The sequence below is a fragment of the Bos grunniens genome, chromosome 24 (genome assembly GCF_055505025.1).
Source record: "Bos grunniens cultivar Pamir isolate PY7600 chromosome 24, Bosgru_T2T1.0, whole genome shotgun sequence".
Classification (NCBI taxonomy): domain Eukaryota; kingdom Metazoa; phylum Chordata; class Mammalia; order Artiodactyla; family Bovidae; genus Bos; species Bos grunniens.
The window spans coordinates 44,682,803-44,707,045 of NC_141188.1; the positions used below are offsets into that span (position 1 = coordinate 44,682,803).

The 24,243-nt window shown below is 43.9% G+C and overlaps 1 protein-coding gene and 1 long non-coding RNA gene across 2 annotated transcripts; one reads left to right on the plus strand and one right to left on the minus strand.

Moving 5' to 3' along the window:
- The first annotated feature begins 51 nt into the window (after nt 1-51).
- PSMG2 (proteasome assembly chaperone 2) lies at nt 52-10,133 on the plus strand. The gene is made up of 7 exons (XM_086373273.1): nt 52-146; nt 2,718-2,889; nt 4,672-4,730; nt 5,991-6,109; nt 7,399-7,572; nt 8,926-9,046; nt 9,835-10,133. The coding sequence occupies exons 1-7, from the start codon at nt 90-92 to the stop codon at nt 9,925-9,927; spliced, it is 795 nt and encodes a 264-aa protein (XP_086229399.1). The 5' UTR covers nt 52-89; the 3' UTR covers nt 9,928-10,133.
- LOC147346176 (uncharacterized) lies at nt 8,705-10,608 on the minus strand. The gene is made up of 2 exons (XR_015153994.1): nt 10,255-10,608; nt 8,705-8,876 (listed from the first exon to the last, which is right to left on the minus strand). It is a non-coding gene; the product is annotated as an uncharacterized LOC147346176 (long non-coding RNA).
- Between the last annotated feature and the right edge of the window lie 13,635 nt (nt 10,609-24,243).

Below are 24,243 nucleotides of genomic sequence, written 5' to 3' on the forward strand. Positions count from 1 at the left end.
CCTAAGGACCGCAACCCGGGCCTCGAAGGACCCCAGGAGCCCTCCACCCGCACTTCCGGCCGCCGGCTCTTCGTGCCGCCAGCGAAACCATGTTCGTCCCCTCCGGGGACTCGGTCCCCGACCTCGCGGGGTGCACCCTCCTAATGGTGAGTCGGGGCAGGGGGCCGGCGTCAGAGCGGCCCCCGGACGCGCGCAGTCTGCGGGGCCGGGTCCTGGTGGCTGAGAGCGGAATGTGCGGGGACGTGACCTTGCGCTCCGTTGGTGCCGTGCGGGCCACTCGCTGTACCTTTCTTCCTGGAAAATCTTTTCTCAGCGAGCTGTGTACCGCGCTTAAGCTGGGGAGTGATTGTCATTAGTCAGGAAACTGCAGACGGGCTGGTAAAGACTTGCCGACAGCACGCGGTTCTATCGCGGTTCATTCATTGCCTCAGTGAGCGTTGTGTTGTGTCAGGGTGTAATGGTAAGACCAGGTTCTATGTCTCAAGGAGTTCGCAGTCTAGTTGGGAACACACGTAAAAAAAGTTAGAACGTTGAAAGGGGTACAGAAAGACCCTGGGATTTATTGGGAAGGGGAGGGACACAAAGACCTGTTAAGAAAAGCTTCGTATGTGGAATTAAAAAAAACAACATAGAACAGATTGGATGAAATAGGTGAAAGGGGTCAAAAGTACAAACTTTTAGTCAAAAATAAGTCCTGGAATGTAATTTGCAACGTAGTAACTATAGTTAACACTGTGTTGTATGTTTGAAAGTAACAGTGTAGATCTTAAAAAGTTCTTATCACAAGAAAAAATAATTTTTTGACTGAGTGGTGATGAATGTTAAGTAGACCTGTTGAGGTAATCATATTGCAATGTGTACAGATGTCGAATCACAATGTTGTGCATCAATTTTTAAAAGGACGATGGTAATAGAAAAGTCACTTTTCGACAATTTTCATCATAATGAAAGCAAGAAATATCAGTGGGGACTTCCCTCCTGGTCCAGTAACTAGTACTCTGTGCTTCCACTACAAGGGACATGGGTTTGATCCCTTGTCGAGGAACTAAGGTCCTACTTGTGGCGTGGCTCAAAGCAAAAAAGAAGTATCAGTGAATGATATAAGCAGCTTTGATAGTGTACTGAGGAAGAAAATTTGACTTCATATCAAAGTGTCTCCCTGAAAAATATTCGTTAATCACAAAAGGGAAAAAGTATTTTTGCAGGAGATACCTGGCAGAAAGAAAACATCATAGAGAAAATAATGTCCACAGGTTACTAGCAGTACCCTTGACGGTGAAGAGGGAAGCCATATTGGATTGAAGAAATGGGAGAAGACGTGGAGATGTGTATGTTTGTGCTTTTGTTCCTGAATTCACAGATAAAGTTCCTGCTTGTGTCTTAGTGGACGGACTGTAAGGAATTTGGGCTCTGCAGGGACACTGAGAAGTGACAGCGTGTGAAAAGGGAGTTTTTTTTAGAAGGAAATATTTTAGAGGGTGCGAATAGGCTGATGGGAAGAATCCAGTAGTGAGGAAGAAACGAACGATACCCGAGATTGAGGGTCTAACCAAAGTAGCAGAATCTTCAAAAAAGGGAAAAGGAATTAAAGGAGGGTAACCAGGGGATTGGTACATGAGGGCACAAAGTGGGAGGCTGCTCTGAGGGATCCATAGAGGCCAAAAACGAGCAGTTGCTGGAAGAGTGCAGAGGAGCAGGTATAGTGAAGAGAAACTTGGGAGACAGGATGAAGGACAATTAGTCCTCTCCTGCTGTGGCTGCTGAGGGGAAGGGAAGCAGGTCCCTGGTTTAGGTAACTGGGTGAGTAATTGTTGCTGTTTTCTGAAGTGCAAAGTAGGGAGCGGGTTGGGCAGATGCTTTGTTTGGTACCTGCTGGTTTTGATGTAACAGTGTGGAGATAGCCATTAGGCTGTGGAGTTCAGGTGAGTGGGGTGTAGGTAGAGATACGGTAGTTGGCTATTTGAAGTCATGAAAGAGAGAGTGTGTGTGTGAGAGGGAGAGAGAGAGCGAGCGAGAGTGTGTGTGTGTGTGTGTGTGCCGCATGAAAAGAAGCAGAGCGAGCGAGCGAGAGAGAGAGAGAGAGAGAGTGTGTGTGTGTGTGTGTGTGTGTGTGCCGCATGAAAAGAAGCTCCCTCCAATCTTTAGGCACTAACGAAGCAAATGGAAAGAAGACCCAGGAACTCTGTTGTTCACACCTCACAGCCTCCGCACCTGCTTGCCCACTGCCTGACCTCATCATATCCCAAGTCTTGGTGTGACTGTCTCCCTTACCTCTTTCAGGGCTATAGTTACTGGTCACCTGAAGTGACTGTTTCCTTGACCACCCCTTTTGAACTTGCAGTCACCCACAAACACACACACCCTTACTGACTTAAATGTTTTCTATAGTACTTCCGCTATGTATTTTACTATTTTGTTTGCCACAGCAAACCACCCCCTTACTAGATGGAAACTCCACAAGGGCAGGAACTCTGATCCATTTGTTCACTGCATCCTCAGTGCCCAGAACAGGGGTTGACACATAGCAGGTATTCAGTAAGTATGCAGTCAGTAGTCTCCAGGTGGAGCTAATGAAAAGCTCAGCACCCAGGTGTGATGCACCTGGGCATTGGTATCCAGTACCTCTGCTGTGACTGCCCTCTTCTGTCTAAACTTCTTAAAGTGCTGCTGATTTGGATAACTTAATGAACTTTTTTTTTTTTTTTTTACTGTTTCAGCCAGCAGTATCTGTTGGAAATGTTGGCCAGCTTGCAATAGATCTGATTATTTCCACACTGAATATGCATAAGATCGGTTACTTCTATACTGACTGTCTTGTGCCAATGGTTGGAAACAATCCATATGCAACTGCAGAAGAGAATTCAGCGGAGCTCAGTATAAATGCTGAAGGTGTGTTATATCCTTCCACAAGGCAGAGTTGTGTCAAGTCACAGCCAGACCCTCCCTGGGTGTCTGTTGGCACCTGGAGTGGCTCTTTAGAATCCATAGCGGTCCCCTCCTCTCCTGCACACACCCTGGATTACAGCCCCCTCGAGAGATGTGCTTGTATTTGTACCCTTGGATAGAATGGTTTTTAACACGGGGTTTCCCCCTCTTATCCTCAGTTTTACTTTCTGTCCTCCTGGCACGTGTAAGTATTGCTCACACTGGGCTCAGGCCTTTGTGTTTAATGTGCAGCGCCCCACGCAGGCTGAAGTCATCTGTCACACAGTGGTAGCGTTCATCGTAATGCACACTGACCCGGCTCAGAGAGGCGAGTCACTTGACTGCAGGAGGCCTAGGCCCTTCCCACACCACCCATCTCCACAGTTCCCTGCTGTGCTGTCAGTTGGGGTTAGTCAGGGCTCACAGCGTACAGACTGACCACTGTGTTCCTCTGGCCTCTGTATTTTCTGAAACTGGACTTAGTATTAAAGCCTTGATTATTTAGAAGCTAAATATTTTTGACCAGAATACGTGAAAGGTGATGTTATATCACACGAGCAAGGCGCTGGGAAACAGGATCTTACCAACAAAACACTCTGGTGGAGAGCAGGAGTGCTGCTGCTGAAGTGAGGCGTCATGGACGTCAACTCAGCCTGCCCACCTCCCTGGTTCCTGAGCTTCCAGCTCCAGCCCACTTTGTCCCAAACACGCCTGGTGGTCAGCACCCTTGCTAATGGTTGCTACACGGTCCCAGTCATCCCACATACACCAGTCCAGTGAGATGATCCCTACAGACGTGTAGAATGGGAGAGACGTGACCCACGACACACAGTGCCCGAGTCTCGGGTTGTCTGTGATGTTTACAGTGACTGAAAGCTTAGCCCTGGCACAGAGGCTTAATCACATGTTCTTGGAGACTGTGTATTTTGTCCTTGGGTCATGTCAGGGCTTCTCATTCTTGGAGGTAAACTTGGGCAGGGCCTCCTAAAGCATCAGTAAAGTGGGCCCCTTGTAGACTCTGGTGAATGCTGTGGATCCTCCTCACAGGATAAATTCACACATATTGACTCACAGAGGTCTTATGTTTTATTTCAGGTCTTTCTGAATCTCCTGAAGAAAATAAATGTAGCTTCTGTGTTTTATCACACAGCTAAATTTGCCTGCATTTTACTCTTCCTTCTAACCCCAATGAGTGTGACTGTTCTCTAGAGAAAAGAGGGAACAATATCAGAAACCAAACCTTGAAAATGGGTCTTGAAAATGAGGTCATTTGTTATAAGGATAGAAATTTCCAGGGGAGTCCTCTAGGTTTACAATCAAAGAAGAGAAATAATTTTTGATAATTTTCTTATAGTTAAATTTCAGCAATGAATCTATTCCATAGAATAAAGCCCATGGGTGAATTCTGAGGTACTTTTAAAGTGTTTTAGCTAAATGATGTAGTACATATGTTCTGTGTTTTAATTGGCAAAAATCTTTAGGGACTTCCTTGATGGTCCAGTGGTAAAGAATCCACCTTCCAATTCAGGGAACACAGATTTCAATCCCTGTTTGGGGAGCTTAAGATCCCACAAGCAGCAGGGCAGTTAGGCCTCTGTGTTGCAACTAAGACTGGATGCAGCCAAATAAATATATTTTTAAAATATTTAAATACAGAATTTTTCCTAGTTCAGTTTTGTTATTAATTTCTCATGTATGACTCCTTAATTTTAACTATCATGTGGTTTCATTCTCTTATACTTGCAGTGTATGCATTGCCTTCAAAGAAACTAGTGGCTCTTCAGTTAAGATCCATTTTTATTAAGGTTAGTATATTGCTTTTGTCTTAAGTTTATTAAAGTACAGTATAATGAGAAAATACCGAGTCATTATTAAGATTCAAAAATCATTTTCTTTCTTTATATTTATACAGTTAAGCAGTCTGAGTTTATAGAGAAATACTCATAAAATTTCAGAGTTGTCACTATTATTTCCTGAATATATTGAAAGGAATTGGGACATATAGCTTGGGCCCTGTATATTCCTGATTCAGGTACCATGGGTGAAAAAATTTAAGCATATGAATATTACAGGTTTATTCTATTTGCATTACATTTCAAACCCGTGGCACCTGCATAAAAATTACGTGTATCTGAAAATAACACTTTTGAATCCCGCTTCTCTCCCCTTCTGCTGTCACCACTCTGGTCCAGCCCGTGTCCTCTCTCATGCCCCTGATTCTGCTTCTGCACCACCCGCCCCACAGGCTGTTCCACCCCAGGTCCTGGAAACCTCAGTCAGATCCTCTTGTAGCTTCCTGTCTCCAAGCAAGTTCATAGCCCTCACCACTGTCTAGCAGGAATGTGTCCACACTGACCTGGCAGCCACTAGACACCTGGAGCTATTTAGATTTTGTTTCATCCATTAAAAGTAGAGTGAAAGGTCCACATCCCAGGTCAGTTGCCTGTTCACCTCTTGCCACACCTGGCTGACCCTCTGTGCCGGTGCACACAGTTTCCTTCTGCCAAACAGTCCAAAGCAGCTGGGTGCCAGCATCACATAACACACGTCTTACAGGAAGGAGAGTCTCCTTCACAACTACAGCACACCACACACCTGGGGGATGAGCATTAGAGAATACTCAGATTTCCCCAGCTGCTCCCCACACACCCATCAGTTCTGCATCCAGGCAAAGTTCAAGTATTGCCTCGGCTGTCACACCTTTTTAGCTGGTGTTCAGCATGGAGCTGACTTCCTCCTGTGATTCACAACACGGACTGTGCTGAGGGACCCAGACAGGCATTCTGCCTTCTGGCTTACCTAACCCAGAATTTTCTGGGGCAGAATTTTCTGCCCCAAATTCTGCCCCTGATCAGATTTGGGGCAGAAAATTATAGTCATTGTTCCTCATGTTTCACCTTCAGTGCAAGGACAATAAGTGGATCTGAAACTAACTATAAGTTTAGCATACATAAACTGTTAATAGTATCATCACAAAGACTGATGAAATACTATGTAGGCTACTCTTGTTACAATCTGAGATCTAACTTTGTATTTTCATTGTACTCTTTCCATGGTATACAAAGTATAAATCAAAGTCATTCTGTGAAAAACTGCTTTCCTGGGTGAAATGCAGCGGCTGCGCCAAAGTGGTGGTTCTTTCTAGCAGCCACTCGTATCACCGTAATGACCTCCAGCTGCGCAGGTAGGTCTGTGTCTCTGGACAAGTATTTTTGTTAAGATGTGTACCGTTATTAGGATGATTTCTTTACTAAAAGGTTAAAACAAAAGTTTAACGCCATCCTTTCCGTTTCTCCCTGGAATTTAGAAAGAAGGAGGTAAAGATTGTGGGGAGGCGATGGCACCCCACTCCAGTACTCTTGCCTAGAAAACCCCATGGACGGAGGAGCCTGGAAGGCTGCAGTCCATGGGGTCACGAAGAGTCAGACACGACTGAGCGACTTTACTTTCACTTTTCATTTTCATGCATTGGAGAAGGAAATGGCAACCCACTCCAGTGTTCTTGCCTGGAGGGTCCCGGGGACGGCGGAGCCTGGTGGGCTACCATCAATGGGGTCGCACAGAATCGGACACGACTGAAGCGACTTAGCAGCAGCAGCAGGGGGAGTAGCGTTGGGGGCCCTTGGTGTTCCCAGGGCCGCAGCACTGGGGTCTAGGGTAGCAATGGGGTGCTTCAGGGGCTGCGCTCTGCTGTGTGTATCTCTGGGACTGTGCTCTGCTGTGTGTGTCATGAGCCCACAGCACCTCAGGGCTCAGCTGATGGAGAGAAAGGAGAAAGAGTACCTGAAGTTTATCAGTTGATTCAAAGACTGGATCAGTGTTTCTATTTATTTCCATGTATTCAACCATTTGTATCTGCAGAACTCCAGCTGCCTTTAAGTACAATTTCCAGGCATGTCAGATTGAATTCTTAAATAAAAGATAACGTATTCAAGAGTTAGAAATCCATAATATTTATTGCATTGTCATTTGTACACCTGTAAAATCATGAAGAAGAAATATCAGCGAAGAGTAACCTCTCAAAACGAGTTAATTTCTGAGACTGTCACAGTAGACCACATTTCTGAGGCCCTTGTAAGAGGCCTTGTCGGGGTGTGGCCGTGGGGTCTTCATGCCGGCCTTGCCTTCGGTTGTTTACCTGTCCCCAGCACAGTCTCCTAAGTATGTGACTAGCAAGTCAGAGCAATCACTTTACATTACTCTTCCATAAACTGTCAGAACTTGCATTTTGCCTTCTGCAACAAAATATATGGAAAACAAGGTAATTTTTGCTGAAAGAACTCTTGTCTTAATGTTCTTATTTGTGAGTGTTTAGTTAGTGAGAAGGCAATGGCAACCCACTCCAGTATTCTTGCCTGGAAAATCCCATGGATGGAGGAACCTGGTAGGCTGCAGCCCATGGGGTCGCACAGAGTCGGACACAACTGAAGTGACTTAGCAGCAGCAGTTAATGATATGATTGTTTCTTTCCAGTACCCCCTTCAGGTACCTTCTTACACCTTCCATGCAAAAAAGTGTTCAGAATAAAATACAGAGCCTCAACTGGGAAGAAATGGAAAAAACCCCATGCATTCCTGAAATAGACGATTCTGAGTTTTGTGTCCGTGTCCCTGGAGGAGGGATCACAAAGCTGCTCTATGACGAAGGGTGAGTGTGTCTGCCTGTGTCTTTGCTCCCCACATGATTTCAGGATGAAATCAAAATGAAATCAGGATACCTGGGAGTGTTTGGATTGCTTGCTGGAACTCTGAAAATGCCCTTATTAAATAGGTGCTGTGTTACTTTCAAGGGAAAGACTGAAATGTGGTTATAGAATTGGTTCCTGAGAAGCCATATTTAATGCTTCATTGTGTGTAGCATGTTAGGGGTCCTAACACTTATTCTCTGCCTATAGTCAGTTCTTTATGTGGTGGTGGTGGTGGTGGTGAGATGTACATAACATTAAATAAACCATTTTTAAGCGTACAATTAAGTGACATTAGGTACATTCACAGTGTTGTATACCCATCAGCACCATCCACCTTCAGGATTTTGATTCTAAATAGACCTGCACTCATTAAGTAATAACTCCTTTCTTATACCTGAAGAACCATCATTTCCTCCAACATTTCTTTTGCCTAGTCTGTCTCCGGTCTTTCCTCTCTGGCTTACACCCACAGTATATTATTTCACCTCCTCTCACACCACAGCTGCGAAGCCCCAGCCAGCTAGTCACTCCCACCTGCTCTGCAGACCACCAGCTTTGAACTGTTCTCTTGCTCTGTTCAGGCCCCGTCATCTGTGCCTACACTGCTGTCAGGTCATAGACTGCGGAGCTGAAATAACAGGAATGTGTTTGCTCACAGTTCAGGGGGCTGAACCGAGTTCAGGCGCTGACACGGCTGGAGAGGAGGCAGCACTGAACCAGAGGGGCGGCAGCCGCGGAAGAGGACCGGTGGGCTGCCTGAGCCTCTCAGCCCTGAGCACACAAGCGCAGGGTGAAACCACGAGGCCAGAGAGCAGTCCCTGGGCGGCTTTGTGACTTTGCTCACAAAGTTAGCGGCACTAGAGAAAGTGCTGAGAGAAACACACTCCTCATGGAACATTTGGAAAATATAGAACCGTCCAAACAAACAATATTTAAAATACTCAGCTATGTCAACCAAAAGTAACTACCATGACTAGTTTTTTGGTCTGCTTTCTTCCCATCGTCTTTAAAATATAGTTGAAGTAAATACTTACAGCTGCAGGATATTGCAGCTGTAGAGTTTATGCTGTTTAAAGATATTTCTCACAAAACTGACGTTCTTTTGGTTTTCTCACATAAATCTTGCTGTGAGGCAGGAAGGTGCATGTGCCCAGGGTGAGTGTTACATGGCTCCCAGTTCCGTTTCTACACGTAGAACGTGTGGCATCTCCTCGCATACGATCTGGCTGATCATCTCTATAGGAACACAGGCACAGTGGAACTGCTGTTGGGAAGCAAAAAGAATACCTGATTGTTCTTTTCGTTTGTTGCAGCTGTTCTAAAGAAATCCCAATCGCGATTCTGCTGAAGTTCGTTTCAGAAGGAGACAACATCCCAGATGCTCTGGGTCTGGTTGAATATCTTAATGAATGGCTTCAGATAATCAAACCACATGTAAGTTTTACTAAAGCTTAAGCCTGATTGTTCGTTAGGTATTCATAAACTTGCATTTTTACATACTATATAAGTAGACCAAGTAAGTGAAAGTTATGTTAAATATAGACATCTTTATATAAAACTTACATTGAACTTTTGAAAAGAAAGCAGCTAACCATTAAGACTGATTTTTTTAAAAAAGGAAGCTCTTAAGTACTTCACTGTGTTCATTGTTAGTGTTGCATTAATTATAGCAACTTGTTTATAAGGATAAACAAGTCCTCTTTGGAATCCAGGATTGTTTTTTCTTTTTTAAGTAAAACGTACAGTTATGGGAGCAATACCGCAGCTATTGGACATGCATTATAATTAAAATACATTCCCTATTACAAAATAAGAGCATTACACCAGGGAAATCAGTTAGCCTTTTGGCATAACAGAAGTAAACGAAGCCTGCTTTATATAGCAGGTGACTGTCTTTTTAATTCATGCCTTTTCACTGAACAAACTGATGCAAATCATGCAACACTTATTTTTTTTCTTAACCCCTATTTCTTTTGAATTTGATTTTGCTCCGTGGACTCCATTCACAGTCATTCTGGTATATCTTTATGATTTGGAATTTGAGGGAATTTATCTTCAGCTGTTATAAAGACAGAAATTTATTACTACTTTGTTTTTTCCTTACAATAAAAGCTAGAAGTGTCAAAACCAAAAGGAACAAACAAGAGAGTTCTGTAGTGTGTGTTAAAGGGAGAGGGAGCAGTAAAGCTGAAGGACTCAGATACTCTGTTCTTCACTTGCAGTGTGAGGACCCCACAGCATCTTCCCTGCCCTGGAAAATGCCGAGTTCCTGGAGGTTACTCTTCGGCAGTGGTCTTCCCCCTGCGCTCTTCTGATCTGTTTCAGTTTTATACCTTACTTCCCAAGATGCTTACTACCAACACAACTGGTAAACAACTGTATAAAAAGAATGTATTAGGAAATCTTTATTTTCCACAGAAAAATCTCCAGGAAAAATGGATTAACACAAGGTTGTTTTTACCATGTTTTCCATCATCTACAACAAATGTAAAGTTTGTGCAATAAATTGTTTTCTAAGTAATTTTGTCTAAAATGTGTTCTTTTATGTGTTTTTTTTTACTCAGACTTCTATATAAGTTTCCTATGTCTGCTGTAACAAATGACCATAAACTGGGTTACTTAAGACAAAATAAGTCTATTACCTTAAAATTGTGGACATCAGAAGTCCAGAATAGGTCTCCCTGGGCCAGTCACGGTGCTGGCAGGACTGCGTTTCCTCAGGAGGGTCTTAGAGAGAATTGTTTCCAGCTCCTAGAAGTTGCCGTGTTCTTTGGCTCATGGCTTCTTCCTCCATCCAGAATAGTTGCCCCATCTCAAAGACTTTTAGTATGAAAGAAAAGGTTTTCATTTTTGCATGCCTAATACATACCAGTCCCTTTTTACCTGCTATTTTGTCAAATTACCTCTGTGCCTTGGCTTTCTAATCTGTAAAACAAGGGCTTATGATGCTAAGGGGCCCACCCTACTCCATATTGTTTAGTCACTCAGTCGTGTCTGACTCTTGCAACCCCATGGACTGTATAGCCTGCCAGGTTCCTCTGTCCATGGGGCTTCCCAGGCAAGAATACTGGAGTGGGTTGCCATTTCCTGCCATCCAGGGGATCTTCCCAACCCAGGGATCAAATCCAAGTCTCTAAGGTTGCTGCACTGCAGGCAGATTCTTTACTGCTGAGCCACCAGGAAAGCCCCATCCTACTCCACAGCATTCAGTAAATGATTTATTTCTGATAAATTACTCTGGGTTCTATAGTCTGATATGTTTCCCTTTTGGAAACTACTATAGGTTAGGGTAGGGAAAGGATATTCCACACAAATGATAACTGAAAAAGAGCAGGGGTGGCTACACTATTATCAGACAAAACAGACTTTTAAGTCAAAAACTCAACTAGAGAAAAGGACATTTTGTAAGATAAAAGGGTCAATACACAAGATATAACAATTATTAATATATAGGCTCCTAACATCAGAGCACCCAAATATATAAAGCAAACCCTGGCAAAATTGAAGAGAGAAATAGACCATGACACATTCAATAACCCGTTTTCAGTAATGGGTAGAACAACCAGATACAAGACCAGTAAGGAAACAGGACTTGAAAACACTAGATCGATTGGACCTAACACATGCAGAACATTCCACACAAAAGCACAGAACACACGTTCTTCTCAAGTGTACATGGAACGTCCTCCATGATAGATCACATATTAGGCCACAAAAAAGAAAGTTAACAAATTAAACCACTCTGAAATCATACCAAGTATCTTTTCTGACTAATATGGAATGAAACGATTAAATCAATAGCTGTAAAATTAAAAAAGATTCACAAGAGCAAATTAACACATTTTTGAACAACCAGTGAGTCAAAGAACACAAGTGAAACTAGTAAATATCTTCATACAAATGAAAATGAAAGCACAATATACACACATTTGTGGGATGCAGTAGTAAGAAAGAAGTTTACAATAGTAAACAATGACATTAAAATAGAAGAAATTTCTCAAATCAACAATCTCACTTTATACTTTGAGGAAGAACTTTAACCAAAGTTAGTAGAAAGAAGGAAACAACAAACATTAGAGAAGAAGAATAGAAAAAAGTCAATGAAAGTAAGAGTTGGTTTTTTTGAAAAGACCAACAAAATTGATAAATCCTTAGCTAGATTAAGAAAGAAAAATCAGAAATGAAAAAGATTATAACTGATGGACTTCCTTAGTGGTGCAGTGGTTAAGAATCTGCTAAAGCAGGGGACATGGGTTTGATCCCTGGTCTGGGAAGATTCCATATGCTATCAAGCAAGTAAGTCTGTGAGCCACAAGTTCAGTTCAGTTCAGTACAGTCGCTCAGTCGTGTCCAACTCTTTGCAACCCCATGAATTGCAGCACGCCAGGCCTCCCTGTCCATCATCAACTCCCGGAGTTCACTCAGACTCACGTCCATCGAGTCAGTGATGCCATCCAGCCATCTCATCCTCTGTTGTCCCCTTCTCCTCCTGCCCCCAATCCCTCCCAACATCAGAGTCTTTTCCAATGAGTCAACTCTTCGTATGAGGTGGCCAAAGTACTGGAGTTTCAGCTTTAGCATCATTCCAAAGAAATCCCAGGGCTGATCTTCAGAATGGACTGGTTGGATCTCCTTGCAGTCCAAGGGACTCTCAAGAGTCTTCTCTAACACCACAGTTCAAAAGCATCAATTCTTCGGCGCTCAGCTTTCTTCACAGTCCAACTCTCACATCCATACATGACCACAGGAAAAACCATAGCCTTGACTAGACGGACCTTTGTTGGCAAAGTAATGTCTCTGCTTTTCAATATGCTATCTAGGTTGGTCATTACTAAAGTCCAAGTGCTCCAGAGTCCTCGAGCCACCATTACTGAGCCTGCACACCCATGCTCCCCAACAAGAAGCCTCCGCAATAAGAAGCCAGCACACCACAACTAGCAAGTAGCCCCTGTTCACCACGACTAGAGAAAGCCTGTGTGCAGCAACGAAGACAGTGCCATCAAAAATAATACATAAAAAATTAAATGAGTTTTTTAAAAATTGTTTTTAAACCCGTAAAACAAGTTTTGGCGAAGAAAGTGGAATCCTTTTACAGTTTGCGGGAAAGTAAAACGGTGCAGCCACTATAGAAAATAGTATGGAGGGTTCTAAATATATTAAAAGTAGAACTACCATTTGATCTAGCAATCCTACTTCTTGGCACATATCTAAAAGAATTAAAAACAGGATCTCAAAGAGATGTTTGTATACCCATATTCATTGCAGCATTACTCACAATAGCCAAGATGTGGAAGCAACCTCTGTCAGTTCAGTTCAGTCGCTCAGTCGTGTCCAACTCTTCACAACCCCATGAATCGCAGCACGCCAGGCCTCCTTGTCTATCACCAACTCCCGGAGTTCACCCAAACTCATGTCCATCAAGTCGGTGATGCCATCCAGCCATCTCCTCCTCTGTTGTCCCCTTCTCCTCCTGCCCCCAATCCCTCCCAGCATCAGAGTCTTTTCCAATGAGTCAACTCTTCGCATGAGGTGGCCTAAGTACTGGAGTTTCAGCTTCAGCATCATTCCTTCCAAAGAACACCCAGGACTGATCTCCTTTAGGATGGACTGGTTGGATCTCCTTGCAGTCCAAGGGACTCTCAAGAGTCTTCTCCAACTCTTCAAAAGCATCAATTCTTCGGCGCTCAGCTTTCTTCACAGTCCAACTCTCGCATCCATGCATGACCACTGGAAAAACCATAGCCTTGACTAGACAGACCTTTGTTGGCAAAGTAATGTCTTTCCTTTTGAATATGCTATCTAGGTTGGTCATAACTTTCCTTCCAAGGAGTAAGAGTCTTTTAATTTCATGGCTGCAATCACCATCTACAGTGATTTTGGAGCCCAAAAAAATAAAGTCTGACACTGTTTCCACTGTTTCCCCATCTATTTCCCATGAAGTGATGGGACCAGATGCTATGATCTTCGTTTTCTGAATGTTGAGCTTTAAGCCAACTTTTTCACTCTCCTCTTTCACTTTTATCAAGAGGCTTTTTAGTTCCTCTTCACTTTCAGCCATAAGGGTGGTGTCATCTGCATATCTGAGGTTATTGATATTTCTCCCCGCAATCTTGATTCCAGCTTGTGCTTCTTCCAGTCCAGCGTTTCTCATGATCTGCTCTGCATATAAGTTAAATAAGCAGGGTGACAATATACAGCCTTGACATACTCCTTTTCCTATTTGGAAGCAACCTAGATGCCCATAGATAGATGAATGTATAAAGAAAACATCTCTCCATACAATGGGATATTATTCAGCCATAAAAAGGAGTCTTGTCATACACTACAACATGGACAAACCTTGAGGACATGATGCTAAGTGAAATAAGCCTGTCATAAAAAGAAAAATACTGCATGATTCCACTTATATGAAGTATCTAAAGTAATCAGACTCACAGAAACAGAAAGAAGACAAAGGTTGTCAGGGTGTGGGAAGGGGTAATAGGGAGTTTTTCAGGGGGTACTGAGTGATTGATAAAAGCCCCCCTCCCACTTGCTTCCAGGATCTTGAGTCAGACCTACAGTGTTCATCCATGCATTAACATGAACATATATTCCTGACACTGAGAACAGGAGAGAATAAGTGGCTGTGGATTCATAGAAATCCTCCAGAGGTTTGGGTTTCCCCACACCAAATGCTGGCATTTGAGAATCTTTATTTCAGCTCACAGGCCAAGGGGCCCAGCTCTTATATGGGTTATACTACTAATAAGGGAAGACTGTTGACTGTTCTTCACTACAACTATTGTTTACTATTTTTTTATTGCAATTAACATACTGGTTTAGCTACACTTTGCACAAAACATACTTTTGCCCAATGTGAGAAGGACGTTTAGATCATGTCTGTGGTAAAATGCTTTGAGTTCTAAACAACCACAGGGTGGAAGCACACAATCCACAAATAACTTCCTACATATGATTTCTTGAGTTATTTCAGTTATACAGCTTGGCAGATTATCAGCATCCAATTTTCATATTTTCCAATATACATTTCTTACAGAATAAGCTCTTACCTAAGTAACAGTCAAACAAAAACTGAGTAGGTTAATAATAATAATCGAAGCAAGATCCTTTTCACTGAACAAAAACACTTTTTCTACCTAACTTTTAATAGGCTTTTAATTTTTATTGCTAAGTAGAATATTTTTCCTAATTGTAAATTCAATGCATGCATATTATAAAATATTAGGTAATACAAAAGAGCATAAGGAAAAATAAATATCATCCAAAATCTTTGCAGCCAAAATAAAAAACAGCCTTCTAGTGTGATTCAACCCAAATATTTTGTCATTATGTATATAAATGTATAAACATTTTAAATGACATTATATTGATGTAGAATGTTGCATCGTTTTTAAAAATTATTTACTTGTGAAAGTGATGAATACACTTTCACTGTAAAAAAATTTGAACAGGATTTCCCTGGAGGAATAGTGAATAAGAATCCACCTGCCAAAGCAGAGGACAAGGGTTCAATCCCTCCTCCGGGAAGATTCCACATAGAATGGAGCAACTAGGCCCCTGTGCCACAACTATTGAGCCTGCACACCCAGGAGTCCACACACCGCAACTACTGAAACCCCTTTGCCTATAACCCGTGCTTTGCCAGAGAAGCCTGTGCACCACAACAAAGGGAAGCCCCTGCTGGCCGAAACTAGGGAAAGCCCACGTGCAGCAACGAAAGCCCAATGCAACCAAAAAATTCAAACAACACAAATGTGAAGTACTCTGTCAGCTTCTTCCTGCCATGCCCACCCCACACTGCCCTGTAGAGACCATCATTTCCACCTTGTCGCACCCCCTCAGACCTTCCTGTGCAATCCCGTGATGCAAGAATTCAGCGTGTATAACTTTCTATTAAAACATCCAGTAGAGGGAACTGTTTCTCTTTTAATATGTATGTTATATTACTTTTTTCTTTGCAAAATCAATGTGTCTTTAAGAAAAAATCTGTGTCTAGGATGTGATTTACACAATGCAGAATGTATAAGAATTTATAAACATCTTTACTTCTACTGACTAGTTTCTAACTAAAATAAAATCTTAAATCTTATTTTCTCCCTTCAATTTTCTTGTTGGTTTGCTTGTTTCATTTTCTTTGACCTTGAAATTACATGGTTTTTAAAGGCTACTGCTATTGAGAACACTTATGGGGGAAAAAACCCTTACTGTTGGTAGAAATATAATTGTTTTTTTTTCTTTTGAGAGGAAGATAAACTATATAAAACAATATAAGAAGTGAAGATAAAATGTATATTTCATCTGGCAGTAATTCCATTTAAACTTCTAAATAGATTAGTATTACTGAATAGAGACTATTTACTTTTAGATACTCTGAAAATACTTTTTTCCCCCCAAGATGGCAAATTCTATAATGAGTATTTCAACCATATTTTATGAGTGGCATATACATTTTAATTTCACAGCAGTTCTCAACAAAGAGCTGACTGGACTTGCCAACTTGGTTAGCCCACTATGCTGATGTGGAGTTTCTATGCTCAAGACTGTGGTCGATTTGCACAATAACTAAGAGGTTAAGAGGAAAAAAAAGGATGGGGGGACACATGTGCACCCATAGATGATACATGTCGATGTATGGCAAAAACCACCATAATATTATAAAGTAATTATCCTCCAATTAAAATAAATTTTAAAAAAAGAGAGAGAGAGACTTGTGTTTGATCCCTGGGTCGGGAAGATCTCCTGGAGGAAGAAATGGCAACTCACTCCAGTATTCTTGCCTGGAAAATCCCATGGACAGAGGAGCCTGGCGGGCTACAGTCCACGGGGTTGCAGAGAGTCAGATAAAACTGAGTGACTAAGAACAGCACAGCACAGCACAGCACAATTACAATTTAGGGGACAGTTCTGGACCTGATGTAGTTGCTCAGGAACAAGTTGTAACATAACCACAAATTTTCTTACTACCTTTGGTAAAATGAACACCTATTACAAGCCAGGCACGGTTTCAGCACTGCAGATTCCTGTCCTGTTGGGAGCTAACATTCAGGACGAACAGGAAGCACAGTGAAAACGTGTTCAATATGTCTGGCAAGGCAGGGGGGCACGACAGGAAAAGGAGGTTGGTCGGGGTCCAATTACCAGTCAGCTCGGTGTTCACGTCCCCACTCTGCTCTCAGGCTAAACATCTCAGATGCCTCCCTAAGTGCCTCACCAGGCCTCTGTCTGCTCCCAGCCCACCTCCCACCTCTGCTGGATGGTCCAAGTCCATACAGACCTGGCCCTCACTGACTTCCTACCACACCCAGACACAGAGCCAGGCCCACACTGTCTGACTCAAGGGTACACCCACCACTCAGAGCTTTGCAAAGGCTCTGAGCACTGTGTTGAGGTCCCTGGTGTTTGCTGACCGCTGTCCACATTTAGGCCCCGAACTGAGGGCCTCGCTGTGATACTGCTGAACCACCTACAGGGCGGGCATCACCTCAGGACTTAACTCTGCTGCTTTCTGGGTGTGTGACAGGCCCCAGAATAGCACCTGCTATTGAATGAATGAAGCATAAAATACAAGGGAGAGACACACACATAGCTGAAAAGTCCCAGACCTTGACCCTGCTCTTAGAAGAGTGAACAGAAGGGCAGAGATGGTCCTGTCATCCTCTCAGCCAAACACTGGCTTTCAATTGTTCGTAAAACTGGTTTGACATTAAGACAGCATATTTTCCAGCCACTCATACTACTATTTCTCCCTGGAACTACACTGTGAAGGATTTTTGGTAGCTTGCTGATAAAACTATATCACGGCCTGTCTGGGAGATAAGTAATTAGAATCCCATTCAGTCAGCTCTCTGCCATGGCTGTCACATCCCTCTGACTCTGGGTACTGTGCCCAGCGACAGCCAAGGCCACACAGTATCTCAGAATGTGGTCACAACAAATCACAACCGAGAAGCGCCTTTTCAAGAGGCAGGAAAAGTCAGCAGGCCTTTAAGGACACTTCCTCCTGGAACTGCTTTTTGCTGACCGCGTCCTTGAAGGACACAGAGAACAGACATTGCAAAAGGTGTATGGCAGAGTCCGCAGCTGTTCTGGGCCCGGACCCACCCGAGGCCAACCTGGCGATGACACCTGCTGGAAACTGTGCTGGACTTGAACCCGAGTGAATATAATTAAAGAGCCAATTGATGAGGTTTTAAAAAAGGTTAAAACTGACCATTTGAAAGCTCCGAGGAGCCAAGTGGGCGAAGAATCTTGTCAGCTGCTGCGGTCCAGAGAGGGCAGACCAGGAACCAGGTAAAAGGGGGACGTGAGACCCTCAGGCAGGCCTTACGGGCAAAGACCATGGCGGCCTCGGAGGCCCCGTCTCCACGCTGGCGTGTGTCTTCCTCCTCCCCGGACCTCTGTGTCCATCACTTGCTGACCCCGACCTGCTGTCACCTTCTCCAGGGGTGCTGCGGGCAGATTTCGGGGTAAACGTGAAGCTCTGGGGGGTCCGCAGGCTTTGCTCTTTATGCCGCCAGCTGCAGTCCGAGCCCTGAGTGTCTGACTGTGCCCGCGAGCGCCTCCTGGTCCGGCCTCCACTCCGGGCACCCTGGGCTGGCCTCAGGCCATGGCCTCCCTTCCTGAGCTCCTCTGGGGTGCCCCCTCCTCCCACGGGGAGATGGATCTGTGGAGGCGGGAAGGGCAGCCTGGCCTCGGCCTGGTGGGCCTGGGGGCCAAGAACCTTCAGTCACCAGTGATGGCCAACACTGAGCGGAGCCCCCACCCCGCCATCTCTCGTGTTTGGTCCATGTGAAGGACGCCTGGTGTCATCCACGAACAAGCTGGGGGAGGAGAGTTTGCAGACAGCGGTTGCCAGGCTACACTCACTTGCCTCGTGCTGCAGGAGGCGGGAAAGCCAACGTGCATGCACAGGAGAGGGGCTCTTCCGCACCAGGAGGGGAATTCTAGGAGTGACCGACCCCCAGACTCAACAGCGACCCCGTGTGGTGGACTGCATTTTGGCTCTGGACTGTGAGTGTGTGACTGCAGAGAAGAGCTCAGAATGACTTCAGAAATATAAGAAAACTTTGAGTCAGTAATGGTAACAGGGTGATTAAGGGTGAAAGAGGAGAGTGAAAAAGCTGGCTTAAAACTCAACATTCAAAAAGCTAAGACCATGACATCCAGTCCCATCGTTTCATAGCAAGTAGACTGGGAAAAAGTGAACATAGCAGCAGATTTTAATTTCTCGGGCTCCAAAGTCCCTGTGGACAGTGACTGCAGCCATGAAATTAAAAGATGCTTGCTCCTTGGAAGGAAAAATATGACAAACCTACACAAAGTATTAAAAAGCAGAGACATCACTTTGCCAACAAAGGTCCATTTTGTCACAGCTATGGTTTTTCCAGTAGCCAGGTTATGGGTGTGAGAGTTGGACCATAAAGAAGGTTGAGCACCAAAGAATTGATGCTTTCAAATTATGGTGCTGGAGAAGACTCCTGAGAGTCCCTTTGATAGCAAGGAGATGAAACTAGTCAATCCTAAAGGATATCAACCATGAATATTCATTGGAAGGACTGATGCTGAAGCTCAAGTTCCAACACTTTGGCCTCCTGATGCAAAGAGCCAACTCATTGGAAAAGACACTGATGCTGGGAAAGACTGAGGGCAAGAGGAGAAGCAGACAACAGAGATGGTTGAACTGCATCACTAACTCAATGGACATGAGTTTGAGTAAAGTCAGGGAGATGGTGAAGGACAGGGAAGTCTGGTGTGCTGCAGTCCGTGGAGTTGCAAAATGTCAGACACAACTTAGCAACTGAACAACAGAGTCCCCATACACCCCACACTGTTTCTCTAATAACATATTACATTAAAATAGTAGATACATTTGTCACAACTAATGAACCAATATTAAAACATTCTTATTACCTAAAGTTCACACTGTTCATTTTCCTTTATTTTCACCCAGTGTCCTTTTTCTATTCCAGGATCTCATCCAGGATACACTATTTTTAGTCACTAGGTATCCCTGGGCTCCTCAGGCCTGTGACAGTTTCTCAGACATCCCTTGTTTTTGATGACTTCACAGTTTTGAGGAGGGCAGGTTTGGTATACCCTCAGCTGGTATTTATCTTGACATTTTCCTCTTGAGCAGACTGGGCTTATGTGTTCTGGGACGAGGACCACAGAGTAAAGTTGTCTTCTCACCATATGGTGCCAAGAGTGCATACCACTGACACAGCTTATCACTGCCGACACTGACTTTGATCATCCGGCTGATGCCTAGTGCATTTTTTATTACAATATAAGTAACACACCGTTTAGGTAACTGGCTTCCCAGACGGCGGCTGTGGTAAAGGACCCGCCTGCCAATGCAGGAGACATAAGAGATGCAGGTTCAATCCCTGGGTTGGGAAGATCCCTGTAGACAGGCATGGCAACCTACTCCAATATTCTTGCCTGGAGAATTCCATGGACAGAGCAGCCTGGTGGGCTATAGTCCATGGGGTTGCAAGGAGTTGGACACAACTGAGGCAACTTAGCACACATGCACGCATGTAGGTAATAGGAACGCTGAAATCAATGACTATTTAAGAGCTGAGCATCTTAGCTGCATCCTCTTAATCACCCCTCAATGGCTCTCTGAAGCATAGGTACTATTACTCTATTTCACAGATGAATAGGAAGAACTTTTCCACAACACATACACACACATAATTGTGCTAAAAATATATAAAACTGACCATTTTCATCTGCTTGGTTCTATGACACGAAGTATAATTCATGCTGTCATGCAACCACCACCATCTTCAGAACTTTTCATCTTCCCAATATTGTACATGCTTTACCCTTGATGAACATCACCAGTCTTTTGGTCTTTAAAAGATTCAAATGGTTCCACTTTGTCAGGCCCACCTTTAACATTCCTGCAGCCAAATGTGACCAGCTTTTTCCTCTGGGTGCAGTAATTAATACTGGTGCTTCCAACTCGTCTTCATCCTTATTTTTTTGTACTTTGCTGAGATATACTTGGATTTCCCTGGTGGCTCAGATGGTAAAGCATCTGCCTACAATGCAGGAGACCTGGTTCGATCCCTGGGTCAGGAAGATCCCCTGGAGAAGGAAATGGCCACCTAGTCCAGTACTCTTGCCTGGAGAATCCCATGGATGGAGGAGCCTGGTGGGCTATACTCCATGGGGTTGCAAAGATATACTTGACAAAATTATAAGATATTAAAGTGTATGCTGTGATTATCTGATTATGTATTGGCTCCCCGGTAGTGCTAAAGGCAAAGTATCTGCCTGCCAATGCAGGAGACAGAAGAGATGTGGGTTCAATCCCTGGGTTGGGAAGATCCCCTGGAGGAGGAAATAGCAACCCCCTCCAGTATTCTTGCCTAGACAACTTCATGGACGGGGAGCCTGATGGGCTACAGTCCATGGGGTTGAAAAAGAGTTGGACACGACTGAAGGACTGAGCACAAAGTGTACACTGTGATTATCTGATATGTATGTGTGCTCAGGTCTTTACTTCCTGTTGCTCTGAAGCGAGTGCATGCTGGATGCCAGCTCCAAGGCCGGGCTTGGCTGCCCGCTGTGACATGGTGCCACCACTCCCCTCTGAGACAGAGAACACATTTCCCAGGACCTTCTTCCCTGGGGAGTTCTGTTTTAGAGGCTGCAAAAGAGAAATATGCACCAAGCTCTGCTGTCTCAGCTTCCTTCCTGTGCACCAGACAGTCAGAAGTCCTGGGCCACATGCTGTCATGTCTCTTTGGTTTCCTGACTCTCTGCCCACATTCCATCCGGTGGAGGGGTTTTCACCTCCATGCCATTTGTGGGATGCCACAGCGTGTCAGATAGGCTGAGAATATTGGGAAAAGCCCCATCCAAAGAGCCACCAGTTACATTACATTCTTTACTTAATGAAGATAAACGTTTATCACAAGCAGGTGACCACACAAGACACTGGTTGTTAAAGCTTATTTCAGAGCAGCTTCCCTGGGCCTCCAGACATCTCAGAGGGATGGAGACCATGGGGTGGGGTCTCACCAGATCTGGGAAATTTGACCCTTGCCTTGACTCGGCCCTTTCCAAACTGGGGCTCGCATGGACAGTCCGTGAGAATATTTGCTGGCAATCAACACCACGCACTTTAACCCAACACCTTCAAATGTTGGACTCTTTGTGTCTCAGAGCCATACTTCCGGTAAGGCCACATCCTTATTCAAGGAGTGCAGCAGAGCAAGGATCCCAAGTTGCTGTATGATGTCTCTGCTTTTCCAAAGCCGTTTCTTCACATCTAAGCAGGTCCCTGGTCATTTCCACCACAGTGCTCACCACTAGTCTTAACTGCATGCTTATTTCCTTATTTACATGTGTATTGCTGACCTTCCCACAAGACTGCAATAGACCAAACCATGGTCCCCTTGTCACTGAACCTGGGTAGTACAGCACCTGGCACCCAAGTGTTGAGTAGACATTGACCTAACAGATGAATGAGTAAGGGAGATTCCACTAATTCCAAATGTTCTGACACAGCTTCAACTTGGGTGCCCATGAAGGAAAACAGGGAGTCACACCTAAAGCATAAGCAACAAGATAAAAAACAAACAAGTGGGATATCAAACTAAAAAACTTCAGCATAGCCAAAAAAAAAAATCATCAACAAAGTAAGAAGATGATCTACTGAATAGGAGAATATATTTGTAAGTCATGTACCTGATAAAGGGCTGGTCTCCAAAATATACAATGAACTCCTACAACGCAGCTGCAAAAGAACAAACCCAGTGAAAGGGTAAAGGACTTAACGTAGACAGACATTTCTCTAAGAGGACATACAGATGGCCAACACGTATACAGAATAATGTTCAACATCACTAGTCATCAGGGAAATGCAAATTGAAGCCATAATGTGATATACCAATACCTGTCAGGGTTGTTATCAAAAAGACAAGTGATGGTGAGGATGAGGTGAAATTGGAGCCCTCGTGTACTGCTGGTGGGAATGCAAAATGGTACAGCTGCAGCAGCAAACAGCACAGAGGTTCCTCAAGAAATTAAAAACATGACCACCACACAATGCAGCAGTCCAACTTCTGGGTATCAATCCAACAAATCAGAATCTTATAGACATATGAGCACTCCCACGTTCACTGGAGCACTATTTATAACAGCCGATATATAGCGACAACCACTGACAGATGAATGGATTAAAAAAGTGTGGTCCATACATACAATGAAGTAAATACTGCTCAGCCTTAAAAAACATAAATGAGCCCTGAGAGAATTATGCTAAGTGAAACAACCTAGTCACAGAAAACCAAATAGCAGATCTTCCTCCTACATAAACGTATCTAAAATAGTCTAATCATAGAGTCAAACAGTAGAATGGTGGTTGCCAGGGACTGGCGGTCGCGAGGGATAGGGAGATTAATATCAACAGGTCTCAAGTTCCAGGAGGAGTCGGAGTCAGGCAGAAGGACTGAGAAAACCCAGAAAGAAGTCCTACTGACTCTAAGGAGAAGCTTCAAAGGAGGTGATTCTGCCCTCAATAAGTCAAACAAGGGAAGAACGAAATAGAGACCACTGTGGTTGGTAGAGCATGAGCAAAGATGACCTCTATGAGACATTTTTGGAGAGACACCAGAGAAAGCCACGAACTGCTTGGGGAGAGTACGGGGAAGTCAGAAAACAGAGGCACCAAGCACAGAGAATGTGTTCAAGATCTGTTGACACACTGAAGGAACATCTTGATGCACTTTGTGGCCTAACAAATTTTCCATGTATTCTTCAGGAAAGATTTACTAGGGATTGGTAATGTCTGCTTACTCCTAAAATAGACCAAAACTTGCTGGACAACAAGGCAAAAAGGAAAAGGGAAAGTCATTAAATTTGTGAAAGATGATACCAATTATTCAATGAATGGTGTTACAAAACTTTCACTGGCAAAACAATAGTGAGTTGTCACACGTTAATATGATGCTCACCTGATGCAGAGGCGGGAACCTCACCGGGAGCCTGACAACGAGTCGATTCTGAGCCCAAACCCACCACACAGTTGGGAGATCAGACGGTCAGAAGGTCAAAAACCCCTGGGGAAGGAGACTTTGGTCTCTTTACCACAGGACATGTTGGGGAAAGCACAGCCTTCAACATGAGACTAACACTGTGATTCAGAAACTGCACTTCAGTGCTACACTTACTGAATACTCATTTAATACCATCATCTATACTAATGCTTTTCCAATTAACAAGAGGGATACTGTTGCATCACCTAACCTATATTGATAGGCTGTGTGTGTTAGTCGTTCAGTCGTGCCCAACTCTTCAGCAACCCCATGGACTGTAGCCCACCAGGCTCCTCTGTCCATGGAATTTTCTAAACAAAAATACTGGAGTGGGTTGCCATTCCCTTCTCCAGGGGATCTGCCTAACCCAGGAATCAAAAGGTCTCCTGCATTGGCAGGCAGACTCTTTTTACCGTTGAGATGGCTAACTAAATAAAAATCTCAAAGAAGCAAGGGACCAATGTTTTGAACCAATTTCACTGTAAATGTTGACTGCTGGATATAAAAACCTGAGAGCAGACCCTTAGGAGAACATTCATTATGTGAAGCAGAACTGTCCTAGGATAATGCACACAA